The 13,590-nt window shown below is 36.7% G+C and overlaps 2 protein-coding genes across 3 annotated transcripts in view; one reads left to right on the forward strand and one right to left on the reverse strand.

Moving 5' to 3' along the window:
• Positions 1-13,590, reverse strand: part of LOC108596026 (protein madd-4) — a 55,265-nt gene that overhangs the window by 39,962 nt on the left and 1,713 nt on the right. The window contains 1 exon segment of the mRNA XM_033294856.1: positions 3,993-4,081. Coding sequence (XP_033150747.1) covers positions 3,993-4,046 — 54 coding nt within the window. The 5' untranslated portion in view covers positions 4,047-4,081.
• On the forward strand, positions 7,854-9,278 carry LOC108607802 (formin-J). Of its 2 annotated transcripts, none has more exons than XM_017999711.2 (3): positions 7,854-8,049; positions 8,102-8,536; positions 8,600-8,841. In XM_017999711.2, the coding sequence occupies exons 1-3, from the start codon at positions 7,987-7,989 to the stop codon at positions 8,837-8,839; spliced, it is 738 nt and encodes a 245-aa protein (XP_017855200.2). In that variant the 5' UTR covers positions 7,854-7,986; the 3' UTR covers positions 8,840-8,841. The 2 variants fall into 2 exon arrangements, with proteins under 2 accessions (XP_017855200.2, XP_017854330.2); XM_017998841.2 differs by having other exon boundaries at positions 7,856-8,049; positions 8,593-9,278.

Raw genomic sequence — 13,590 nt, forward strand, 5'->3', positions numbered from 1 at the left:
CAACACTGAACGAGCATGTTTAAATGAAAGAGACGAGACGAGCGAATAAGAGAGAGCAAAGATAAGCACAGAGCATAGTAGGGAAGCTGTGTGGCTAAACTGGAGCTGAATGAAATGAATGAATAAAGGAATGCAAGTCTAGTCTAGCTGAAAGCCAAGTTAAATAAGAAACCATTGAAAGAAAAGCGAGTAAAGAAAAAAAAACGTCACAACTGCAGAATCATGAAATATATTGTACATTAGCAATTGTTACTCTGCTGAGCGACTGAGACTCTGTTTATTTGTGTGTTTGTATAAAGCTCTAACCTCGCGGCTCAGCTACTGCCCACGACACGCCCACACATTTGCCAATAATAGTTATAGTTAAGGCAGTGTTAACAATAGACTGTCAGATGTTCTAGAAATAACTAGAAGCCTTCAAATGTAATATGCTTTGAATAGATTATTATAGTTAAATTTATTTATGATTTAGTCAAAACCTTAAACCTAATTTCTGAATTTTCAATAAATTTATCAACTAGCAATTATAAATTGATCTTTAAAGCAAATTTGGGTATATGAAATATCTAGAAAAAGTGAAGTAATAAAATTATTGATATTTTGGCTCTGCACTTAATCAAAATAATGAAAAAATAATTATAATAATATAAGATATTGCTATTATTTTATTGTATTTATTTCTATTCAATGCAAAATTTGTTAATTTTTGAATCATTATCTTTGATCACTGTGCAATCTTACAGGGTATACATGCATATATAATATGTATACATACATACGTAATTTGAAGGCATGATTACGACAACTACTTGCAATAACTGTACTCTGCCCAGTTTATGGTTTTCTTTTGCATTCCTTGCCTTTTGCTTTTTCTTTCGGCAATTACTCAAAGTTTTTTCTCTGCAGCAGCAGTCACAAAACAAAATCATCATAATAATAATAATAACATAAAGTTATGCATTACAATTACAGCTAGAATTGCGAAAATTCATTTGTTGTTTTTAAAGAGCAATTTAAATTGCTAGCGAAACCATTTGCTTTGATTTAATTTCGAACAGCAAACTAACAAACATTTATTATGCTTATCAAATATCAAAATATTTGTATGTTAACGAGTAAATTTGAAGTTTAATAATTGCATTGCAGCGTTTGGGGTTTTCCGCTGTTTTCCGAAATAAATTCCTGTTGCAGTCACAACGCAACGAGAACGAGCAAGTTTTGCAGCATTTCCCTGACCGTTTAAAAGTTTTGCAGGCGCGCCTGTGATGATCACACGAACAGATTCAAACTTTTCAGCTTTCAGCAGCTATTCACGCGTGCCCACTTAAATATGCAACAATTTCCGCATAATTTCATATACACCCCAAGCCCGCAAAAATATTCACACGCACACACTAATACAAATGCATGCGTGTGTGTGTGTGTGTAAGCGCGGCTAATCACATGACTGAGTAACAGAAGCTACACACACACACACAACCACACATATCTAACCAGGTGTGTGTCTGTATCTGTGAAGTTGCCTATGGGCAAGCAATTATTACGCACCAGTTGGCTTGCCCACACTCGAATAGAGAGGGGAGTGGTGCGGTGATGGGTGCATACAGTTCGGTGTCAGTGTAGACAGGACACACGTTTTGGTGGCTTCATATGGCGGCAGCCACGCCGACGTTGATTAATACGAAGCAATTTGCTGCTGATGACGATGCGTAAAACTGTCAGACAATATTCGATGATGCTCAACTGTTGAGCTGTCGCTGTCTCTCTGTCCTTTAACGCATAAGCTGCTGCAACAATTCAAGCTGATGACTACATTTGTTGGCAACAAAAGCCAGCAGCTAACTATATATAAAGAGTTGAAACCTCAATTAAGCTCTCATATAGTTTATAACACATGTTAATTAAGGCCTTAACTTTCAATCAAACCAATCAAAATTGATGTGAGCAACTGCCCACAGTTATTGATTTCAATACGAGAGCGCAAAAAATGCCAAACAAATTTAACAGATTTGTATTTCGATATGTGGTATTACCACATTTTTACTATAACAACATCGAATGCCACTGTTTGACTTTTTCATTTCGACTCGTAACATAGCAGAGCAGCTCGCTCAGCAGCTCAGCACAGATGCGTGTTTTAGTTTAATTATGCGTGCAAATAAAACAGCAAAAAGCACGCAACACACATACAGTACACACACACACACAGACACAGACATTTTAAAACAATTAAATGAACTTTTGCTGCACCACAGACAGAAACGAAATAAAAGCGCAGCATTTTATTTAAACGCGCGCAAGTTGCAAATAAAAATGCATTTCAACTATTTTAACAACAATGCCTGAGTTTTGTGGTACGAAGTTCGTGTGGCATGGCTACATATAACAAACGTTTAAATATTTTATAAACTCTACTCTAACACACAAACACACACACAGTTGAAAGCACAACTAAATTTAGCTCGCAAAACCAAAAGTTTTTTACTAAAAATGCGAGCCAGCCAATGAACAATTAGCGATATAAATGCGTAAATTGCTCAGCATGTGAACAATGCAATAAATAATTAAGCTAAATTAACAAGTCGTCGAAATGGCATTTCGACAATGATTTAGTAAAGGGATTTAAAAAAATATTTGTTAAACATGAGTGTTGTAAGCCTATCGAGCAAGTCAAATTATGAGCCAATAAACTAACAATTCGACATGCCTTATCAATTAACAAGAAACACACCAAATACCAGAATAGAGTTACGCACAAGCTTGAGCTGCTACTTACGCATACATATATGCTATATATAACAATGGTAGCAATTTGGTGGGCAACTGCCTGCATTGCGGTGTTATTAGATTTCGTAAGCAATTCCAAGTAGTCGAAGCAGAGAACTCCCAGGAGTGTACTAACACACACACACACACGTATATACACAATGCTGATGTAGACAATGCCATTTACATAACATTAAATCGAAGGCAAACGGCAAAAATGCGTTTCAAGCTTAACATTAAATATTTATAAATATTACGTATACGTAATCGAATTGATTGATTTTGCAATTTCACGCAACTCGAAACAAAACACACGAACACACACACACACACACATGCACAGCAAACAATCAACCTATAAACTGCCACGCAGTTAAAGTTGGCTGGGCGGGGGTCCGAGTGTGCTTTGGGATTAGGGTGAAAGTATGAGGCGTCTTAAGTGATTTCTAACTAGGGGCAGAGGCGCGCAGTCAGCAGCCAGATAAAACACATTATGGTAATGTGCGCACCAGTAACAAGTTGTGGGCAGGCCTAATCCTTTTTGCCCACATTCGATCAGCAAAAGAGCCAATGACCAGCAGTTCACGCATTGAACTGTACATGGGTCGGTCGCTCTATCAATTCCGGCGTAGCGCCAGCCGCAATCACACAGCGTCGGCGGTGGCACGTGTTGCCGCCGCTGTAAGTGCCACTTGATGCTTGCCCCTTGCCGATTTTCAAGCGAAAAGCAGCAAACAAAACACATGGCAAACAAAAGGGTTAACACACTTGGCCCTATACCAAGCTAAATAATTGGTAATTTGATGTTTTATTACATTTTCGGAGCAACTCGATGCCTTGGCCTTTTTCTACTCTGCTTTACTTTGCTGCGACTGCTTTAATATTTATGAACTTGGCAGCGTTGAAGGCCCAGACATTGATGTTTGGGGCTATTGCGGTTTTATAATTGTCACAATTCTTGTCAACTGGGCTTTTATGATTATTATTATTATTATTATTATGTTTGTGTGCGCATATTTAAGTTGCAGTTACGGCGCTGAGAAGGAAAATTTTAATTAGCTTTTATATGGCACGCTGACAAGAAGGTTAATGAGACAAGCTTAGAAAAATGCGTAGCTTAAAATATAAAATGTAAAAAGGGTAATTTGTTTGCTTAAATTTAGCTGCAAGTGCTATAAATAGGCTGGGCTAGCTACGCATTATTTATTTATACTTAATACACTTACCAAAAGCAGCGCTGCCCGTATTTGTTTAGAATTCCAATAAACGTGTGCTGTCATTTTTATCTGCACTTTCTGGTAATCATGATTTCATGCTGCAATAGAAAATTAAATGTAAATTTAATATTGCTGCAATAGTGAATATAAATATTGCTGCATAATTTGCTTTACACTTTACCTTAGCTTAACTAAACAAATAGTTACGTCTGCAAGTAAGCCCCTAAATCAATAAAACCTGCCAACAAAATTTAGCGCATACTTAAGCATAACATTTGCAACAACAAATAACGAGCGCTAAGCTAGCAAACTTTAGCTCTTCGCTATATAAAACAAATAAATAACAAAGCTAGGTAGGCTAAGCCAATAAATACGTTTATGACAGTGAAACATTTGTCATTCAAATTAAGTACAAACGACATTACTCATTTCATGCAGCAAACGCGTTAAATTTGCACTTCAACATTTTGGGGCAACGAGTGGAAAATTTTAAGCTTAAGCAGCAGTGAAATTATTTAACAGAATTTCTTCTTTCAGTTCTTGGGCTTGGGAAGCGAAAATTTAATTAAGATTTATGCGTGTTGGATTCCTTAAAATCGCAGCGGGTACTGCTGTTTATTTTACATTAATTTTCGGTAGAAAGAAAGTCTAAGGCGTCAAGGTGCGTCAAATAAATAAAATAAATTAGCCTCAACAAAATATTAAATAACAGGCAAGCTGCAATTGGTAAAATATATTCAGTTTATCCTTTTAGACAAAAATATTTATTTTAATATAATGAATGTATAAATTAACGAATAAATTGAATATAAATCTAATACAAATAAGTTATCTTTAAGACAACAAATTTTATTTTAAATACCGATTTCATTTTTGTAAAATTTTCTTTTACCTTCGACTTAAATAAAGTCAAGAGCAATCCAGCTTAAAAACATTTAATAAATTAGCTACACAAAATATTAAAAAGCAACCAAGCTGCAATTCAAACTAACGATTAATAATTTTATATGAATATAAAAAACGTTTTAATATTATAAAGGAGTGCCTTAAATTAAATCTTGTTACCCTAAATTTATGACTTCCAAGCAGTTCCAAGCTATATTAGAGCTTGCTCACTATGCAGTCTAAATTTATGCCCTTTGCATTTAGTTGGGTTTAATCAATGGCTCCGCTTTTAAATGCACGCCGGGGAGCACTTAAACTCATCGAGCACGTTCCACAAATTGGAAAACACTAAAAATACATTGTAATTGCTGCGGGAGAGCGAAGCGCTGGGCATTAAATTATGACAGCGTCAGCGTCCGCGCATTATTAAAACTTTGCCAAGTCAAAGTTTGCCATGTATCATATTTGATACAAGCCAGCTAACGAAGCAGTAAAAGTTCAAAAAAAAAAAAAAAAAAATCTAATAGCCGCAACGTTTACAGCATGTTTGGTAATTAGACGCCTAGGTAGGCGCTGGAAAAATTATGCCCCTACTGCATGCCGATAAAAGTTCGCCCATGCATGAGTATGCGTGTGCGTCTGCGTGTGTGTGTGTCTGCCCCAATCCCAAACGTGCCACAACTCAATTGGAATGCGTTGTGACAGGCGCTGTGATGTTTGCGGTTGTCAACACTTGTGGCATATGTCGACCTACGAAAAAATCAAAAATATAACTTCAAATAACACAAGTGAGGTCATAAATAAAATCTTTCTCTCTCGCTCATACTCTCCTCGCTCTTTCGCAACCCTCAATCTAACTTGAAGCGTGGGTGTAAAAAGCTCGCAGGTGACTTTATGTGGTTTTTATGTTTGCGTATTTGCCGCTTGCTGCTGCTCGCTGCTTGCCGCTTGGTGGTGGCTGCTGCTGCTTGAAATTTAGGTGGGGCAGTTCGAAAGTGGGGAGAGCAGCCAACGTAATGTAATTAGATGGCTTGACTAAAAATTCTAATGGGGTTAATTTGAGATTTATTGGATTTAGTATTCAAGGGTTGCTAGCATGCTAATTTAACATAATTTATAATGCTTTTATTTTGGTTGATATTTTTTCAACATATTTTATGCGTCCCACATAAACTCAAATTTTTTCAGCTTTTCATTTTAATTACAAACAATTTAAATAAAATTCGCATTTTTGAAACAATCCGTATTAAATATACGATATTAAAAATTTCATTTTATGTACAAAAATAATACTTTAATTGTAAATTTATAATTTAAGAGAATCGCACTAATTTAAATAAATTTAGAAACATTTTATGTTCTTGAGGTACATTATTTAAGAGAAAAAATCATTTAAAAAAGTTCCAAATTAAATTTTTTCATTTTTAGAGCTGCTTGTAAATTATACATTAATATTTTTGCAAAACAAATTGTTTAGTTATACCATATTAAATATGACAGCCCAACTCACATTGATCAGAATGCAATAAGTGCAAGATGAGAGCGAAAGCCACTCAGAGATTTGTTCATTTGCGATTTTTGTTCATAAGCGCTCGATCGCTCTCCGCTGCTGCGACTGAACGAAAGATTCGCTTCATTGTTGCTGAGAAAGCGCTCAATAGATAAAAACTTGGGAGGAAACCAGACTCCCCCTTGTTATAAACAGAATTGTGTTCACATCATTTACGCTTCGCGATGCTTTAATATTTTCATTGATTGGTTATTAAATAAATCATTCAAAACAATTAAATAAAACTTTTTACTGAAGTCCATAGACATACAAATGGCCAATAAAGTATTATGAACTTTATAAAAGTAGTTTTAGTAAAAGTGTTTCATGATAAAAAATTATAATTTGAGCTATAAAAGAATGCAAGGATATAGTTGACGACTAGTATGACTATAAACAATACTGTGATTTCTATAATTATTCATCAAATAGAGAAATAGGCGCTAATCTACGAGCTAAGAATCATTCTCGTATAATCAGTTTGCATAATCCGAGATGCACAAATTGATCATTAATTTTGTTCTCGTTTTTCTCGCTTAAACAATAACTGTTAGCACTTGTGCAATCAGTTTGCATGTTAAACCATAAATAATTGAAATAATTTGGCAGATTTTCTTAAACCGCTACCCGGAATCGCAGGATGCAGCAGCCAATTGCAAAATTCTGGAAATTGCAATGCACATTGCAGGCAGAGGGCAGAAAAAATTCCATTAAGCATTTGCATAACGTTGCGCAATTAATTAAATAATTAAAAACTGATTGCGCTACAGAAACCGAAATCAGACAGCTGGATAGACGGACGAGCAGACAAAGCAACAGCAGCCACAGACAAAAGCAGGAGACAAGAAGCACAAGCGCTTGAAATAAATTAACTATGGTGCTTGTTTTCCTTTTTTTATTTTTGTTTTTGTTTTTGTTGTACCATTCAGTTTTTATTCAGCCCATTCTCTTTGTCATTGTCAGTGGCTGTTTTACTTGTTGTTCTTTTATTGTTGTTGCTGTTGCTGCTGCAAATGTTGCGCATTGAACTTTTAATTAGCAAAAGCGATGTCTGCAACCCCCTAAGAGGTAAAGAGTCACCCACTCTACCCTAATTAAAAAAAAGGTAAGCCATGTGAGGTGCCAGCTGTGCTCTCTCTCTTTTTCTCTCTCGCGCTCTCAGTTGTTCTCTCAGCAAAGTTAAATTCATTTCTATGCACAGATTGTTTGCCTGTTTGGGCGGTTGAGCTCGGGGGCGTGGCATTGCCTAAAATGCTGTTTGTTTATGTTTCCGAGATTTTTATGATGTCGTCAACAACAAAAGCGACGACAAGTTCATAAATTATGAACAATTAAAATGAACTGGCGGCGTTGGTTCATCAAAAATGTTTGCATATGTGTGTGTGTGGCAAACCCAAAGAACATTCAACATTGCTTAGACTGTCAAGTTGTCGTGTTTTGTTTATTGTATTAAAATTTTGGAAAAAAAAAACATGTGTAGTTTCTAACTAAATATTTGTTTTGTGTGTTGAGCTTAGATTATGCAAGTCGTTACTAAAGTAGCCCGAGTAACTCCAAGTGCTCAAAGCAATGGCAGCTGCACCAAAAAGGAATCCAGCTCCAAGCAATTTACCACCCAGACTGCTTAGCAATGTAAGTTGCAATTTTATGTGTGTGTTGTATCTTAATTTATTTCATGTTGCAGGGCAGCAGCATGTGGCGCTCGGAGCCACCCAATTGGCATTCAATGGCCATGCGTAATTCCTTTCATGCTCATTTTGTTGGCAATCCCTATCAGACGCCACAACCATTCATGACAGGCGGCTCCACAATGCCACAGGCCTTCAGCTACATGCCACAGCAGCAGCAACAACAGCAGCAACCACAATATTATACACAGCAAGGTGAAGCTGAAGTAAATACCTTAAACTTAACCATGGCGCATATGCAGCCAAGAATTCAGTCGCTGTCCCAGCCCCAGCAGCAGCTTTGGTACGAGTACGACTATCAGCCCATGCAGCCAAGTCCGGACTACAGCTATTGGTATCGCATGCAACAAGCTCCAGCAGCAAGTGCCTACCAAATGAATCCCAGGCAAACAGCAGTGGCCAAACCGCAGCCAATCCAAGCTGCAGCTAAGGTGTGATATGCATTATTAGTTTTGCCTGTTTGAAAGCTAATCTTTAACCACAACAGTCCACAGCTCAAATCCAAGGCAAAGCGTGCCAAAAGCAAATCCATTCAATACCAGGCGGCCAAGAGCAACGGCGGCTCGCTGTTCGTGCACCGCTCAGCGCTAACGGCAGCCTCAACCGCATGGATAGCGTCACCAGTTTCCAGAACTCCCTTGGCTCACGCATCCGCAATTCAGCCGAAGACCTGGTCCAATATCGGCGCATTGCCGCACGCACTCTCGCCAAGAAGCAACAGACACCACCAATAGCAGAAGCAACTCAACAGCTCAAGCAAGAGCTGCCCAAGGAACAGCCGAAAGTAAGCAACGGCATATACAGGCTGCCAGCAAAGCAAGCAGAGTCCAAGATTGAAGAGCACGAAATGCAGCCAATAACTGAGAACAAGCCGACGCTTTCCTCTGAGCGCAAAGGCAACAGTTTCTTTAAGAAACTTGGACTCCTCATGAGCGGCAGCAAGCTCAGCAGTCAGTCTCGCAAGAAAACAAATTTCCTTAAGCGTCTCTTTATCGCTGAGCATTATCCAACCGATACGCATGTCGCTTCGGATTCGAACCAAGAGACAAGCGACTCTCTGAGATTTGAAAGAGAGCACGCCAAGCCAACAAAAGATGAACTAACCAAAGCCAAACAGATTTAGTTAGAAGCTAACGACATGTAAAAATAAAGTCACAATAAAATATTATAAAAACCAAACTAAAATCTTTTTATAACAATATGAAATAATATTGTTAAAGTATATAACAGACTCTACCTAAATTCAATTATATTTTGAAGCAAATAAAAATAAAATCTGATAAATAACTAGCTTTTGGTTAAAGTGTTTTTCATTCCGAGTTTTATTAAATTCAGTGTTGCCGTTTAAAACTTTTTTCAAATGGAATCTAATTAGATTAAAGACAGCATTGAGCCATTTGAATAATTATGAATTTCAGCGAATACCTCATATAAATAATTATATTTGTCAGTTAGATGAAAGTTTTTATATTAAATAAAAGCTAATTTCATCCTCTATTGCTTTGCTTTTTATACAGTTCCGATAATCATTTGTCTGCATGATCCAAATGCTTAATACAAAATTATATTGAAAAAAGTTAATAATACAATCAAAGCAGATAGCTAAACTAGGTATATCAGAATTTTTAATTAATAATTCATTTTGTAGTGAGGTAGTTATTTCTTTTTTAATGAGTTATATTCAATCACTACTTTAAATCAATCCACTTTTTGCGGCAACACTAATTAAAATTACTTCACACTGGTAATTGTCATTTTTATAATAAAGCCCATTATGATACCCGATAAAAAACAATTGTGTTATATTATTTTACATTTTACGTAAATGTCATCCAAACCTTAACTTGTAGGCAGCCAATTAACACCTCACAAGGCATAATTAAAGGCTTTTAATAAGCCAGAGCCACACACCCTACACTTACACCCACTTACAAAGGCGAGGGGGACCCACCGCAAAGCCAATTGATGACACAAACTGGCAAAAGCCGCGACGTCTCATTAAACAGCCATCAGCGGTTTATTAATTTTGACATTTGAATAGCAATATATTATTATATCAGCTAACAAGCCGCAATCACATCAACCAGCTCAACAGCTGCCTGTCAGCAACGACAGCAGCCCAGACTACGCAGTTAACACTCGCTAATCAGCTCGTTGCCAGATTCATTCGAATTGAAAACCAACTGCAGGTCAGACCCTCAGATGTTGTTTTAAGCCACGCTGAATAGATTTTTAAGGTAAGCTTAGATTCGGTAATGAGGGCGAGGGTGGCAACTAAAGTATATACGATGGGAGTAGCTCCCTTGATGATGAGCTTATAAGCAAACATAAATTAATTAAAAATTAATTGACGACATAAATGTTAATATTGTAAAAGTAGTTCTTGCTCTATAAATACATATCAATTAATCAATATGTTAATATATTAATGAGTAATTATTAACTTCTCCCTCTAAATTGATACTTCAATTCTTCAGCAATTATAACAATTATATATAAAAAGCGAAACGTTTGATTTTCTTAGTAAATTTTCCAGTATCAATAATTATTTATTTAGTATAACAGCTTTTATTAATATTTTATTTGAAACCGAAATTAATAATTTAATGGTAGTTTTAAACAGACAATTGTTAATAAGCTAACAAAGCTTATAAATCAATTTTTGTTTGAAGCTTTTAAACTTTAGTGTCAGCCCTCGTGCCCTGCAAGCTGCTAATTACCATTTTAATAGTATTATATGGGCGTTCGGGGTGGGTGTGGCAATTGTATTTACCTGCCATTAGTAACGGCTGAGAGACGAAGCTGCGACGCGGCGACGCGGTCAGCGAATAATGCAACGCTTCATTGAAACTCACGCACAGGTAGAGCGAGCAATGAGACCTTTTGTCTGAAGCTCTCTCGAGGCAAAGTCACAATGCTGCAAGCTGTTTATAATATGCAGCTGCAACAGCTGTGTGTGTGTGTGTGTGTGTGCTTCGCTTAATGCAAAACAACTGCGATGACGCTAACGAGCAGTCAAAATAAATCCCCTTCGCACCCGCTCCCTCAACTTGTTCACGCTCTTTTGCTCATTATGATTTCTTACAAGCGCATGTTGTCAAATCGAATTTGCAGTCATCTATATTGAGAGAAAAAATACCAGAAATTGTGGTTGCCACAACAACAATTTGAAAGCTGACAGCTCGCCGAGCAATAAGTTTCGAAATGCCGACGTCGCCGCCGCTGCCGCTGCCGCTGCCATGACGCAGTTTGAAGTCGTCGCTCATGTCAAACGCAAAGCCCCGAGATGAGCCAAAGAAGCTGTGTGAGTATCTCTGTGTGTGTGTGTGTGTGTGTGTGTGGATAGGAAGATGTTAAGGTGTAGAGAGATGCAACTTTAGCAAACGCATTGCCGTCATCGTTGGCAAATGCAACGCGCTTCGATTTCATTGAATTCCACTCAAGAATTTCGTCATGCACTGTAAGAAATTTTTTAAAGCATCAAATAGAACAATGGCTACATTAGATTATTTGAAAATAGTAAAGACAGTTTCTCTCACGACTAAATCTATAGCCCACTTAGAATCGTGCAGCCGTTAAAAGCATTTGAGCCAAGTAAGAAATGCTTTGCTATTCATTATTTTATTTTGTCGGTTTTTTTTGTCGACAATAAATTATTTAACATGTATAAATCACAGAGCAGACGAAAGTTGCGCGCTCTGTGCTGAAAACATGTTAAAGCCATTCAAAGATTTATTTCGAGCTGCTACTCGACTCGAGGCTTGCAGCAGCAGCAGCAGCAGCAACTGAAGTGCGACGCAGGAGTCAAGAACAAAATCTTAGTGCACAGTAGAAGAAATCAAAAGGAAATAAAATAAAATAAAATAAAATACAAGCGTATGGAACGTTAACGTTAGCAAGTAGGCAAAGTTTCGACGCTTGTTACCACTTTTTATTTTAATTTTCACCCCGTTGCGTAGCAGAGAATTTTCATTCATGCTGACGACTGTCGACTGTCGCAATGAATGTGTGCCACAGATTGAGGCACACACACAGGTGCTTGGCACCACAACGACGACGACGACAACGACTACAACTTGTGCGAAACTTTTTTTAGCTCCCAGCTCCAACTCCAGCTCCTCTCACTTGAGCCTGTCTGCTTGCTGCTCTTTGATTCCATGGCAGCTTTCAAGTGCCTTTGCTTTTGCCTGGCAAACTGCTGAGCAACGCAGCAACTTTATGCACTTTCATAATTTAGTGCCTAACACACACAGACACACACACACGCACGCACACACACACACACCTAGATAGGTTTCGGTTCTATTTGCAGTATCTGGGTCTGGGTCTGGGTTCGCTGACTGTCATTAAGCAGTTGCATTAACGCGGCACGTGTCGCATCTTTCCAAAAGCCCTTAAAGTAACTACAACACTCGCCCAGGCAATGTTCGGTTCTGGCTGAAGCAAAAGCATATTGTGGTTTAGTATGACATTACCATTTAGCAAAAGTTTTCCTAGTCGAAAATAAGATAACTTTGTCTTTACATAATCTTCGAGGCAAGTTACTAAAAGATGCAGAAAGAATTTTTTAAGTTTTCGCTTAAGCATAATTAGCTCTTTATAAACACTCTAAATAATGGAGTGAGTTGAGTTTATAAGCGGAAAAATGGTTCTAGAAAAAACTTTTATAATAGCTATACTACGGAATATTTTAATAACCTAATATAATAATATAAAATACTATAATAATAAACAACATTCTATTGAAGCAACCTCACTAGAAATTTATTTTTTATTCAATATTTATACAAGTAACTCATAATCTATAATTTTAATTTTCAATCTTCCGTAAAAGTGTAAAAAAGGCAGTGTATTAATTTTATTAAAAAAAATATACGGTAGAGAAAATGAATTAGAACAACATTAACTTTATTACAATATTAAAAAGAAAAGTCAACATCTTTCTTTACAGTAACTTTTTCTTTATCATAAACTTTGTTTAAAAACCTATTAGCGTATTAGTTTAGCTTAGTAAAGTTGGTTGCCTAGTAGGCAGTGATTGAACTAGTGCCCACTCCTATAGGTTAGTTACCTCTATAAAATGCTTACTCTATTCGATTGTATGGCAGCATATTTTCGTATTTCGTTCTGCATAAAATTCTTCATAAAATCATAAGCCTAAGTGCAATTTCAAAGAAAACAAAATCCTTTTTTTTAAACAAAATCAATCAATTCATAAATCAATTTGCGCAAGCAATAAAATTTCAATTTACAAAGTCATAAATGATTACAAGCTAATTATATGCATATATATAAATGCTTAGAGAGGTGTATATTTGTTTATATGTTTATGTATTTATCACGCAATAAAATGCCAAAGTCTTAGAGCAATATTTTCTTCAACTAAATAAACTTTATGTGCGGCACATAAAAATGTTTATGGTGAGGCATAGAGCTCAGTTGAATATGAATATGCCGCTGTTGCACTTTGAGCGGCGACAAGAGG

Source organism: Drosophila busckii, unplaced genomic scaffold, assembly GCF_011750605.1.
Source record: "Drosophila busckii strain San Diego stock center, stock number 13000-0081.31 unplaced genomic scaffold, ASM1175060v1 hic_scaffold_53, whole genome shotgun sequence".
In the NCBI taxonomy this organism is placed as follows: Eukaryota; Metazoa; Arthropoda; class Insecta; order Diptera; family Drosophilidae; genus Drosophila; species Drosophila busckii.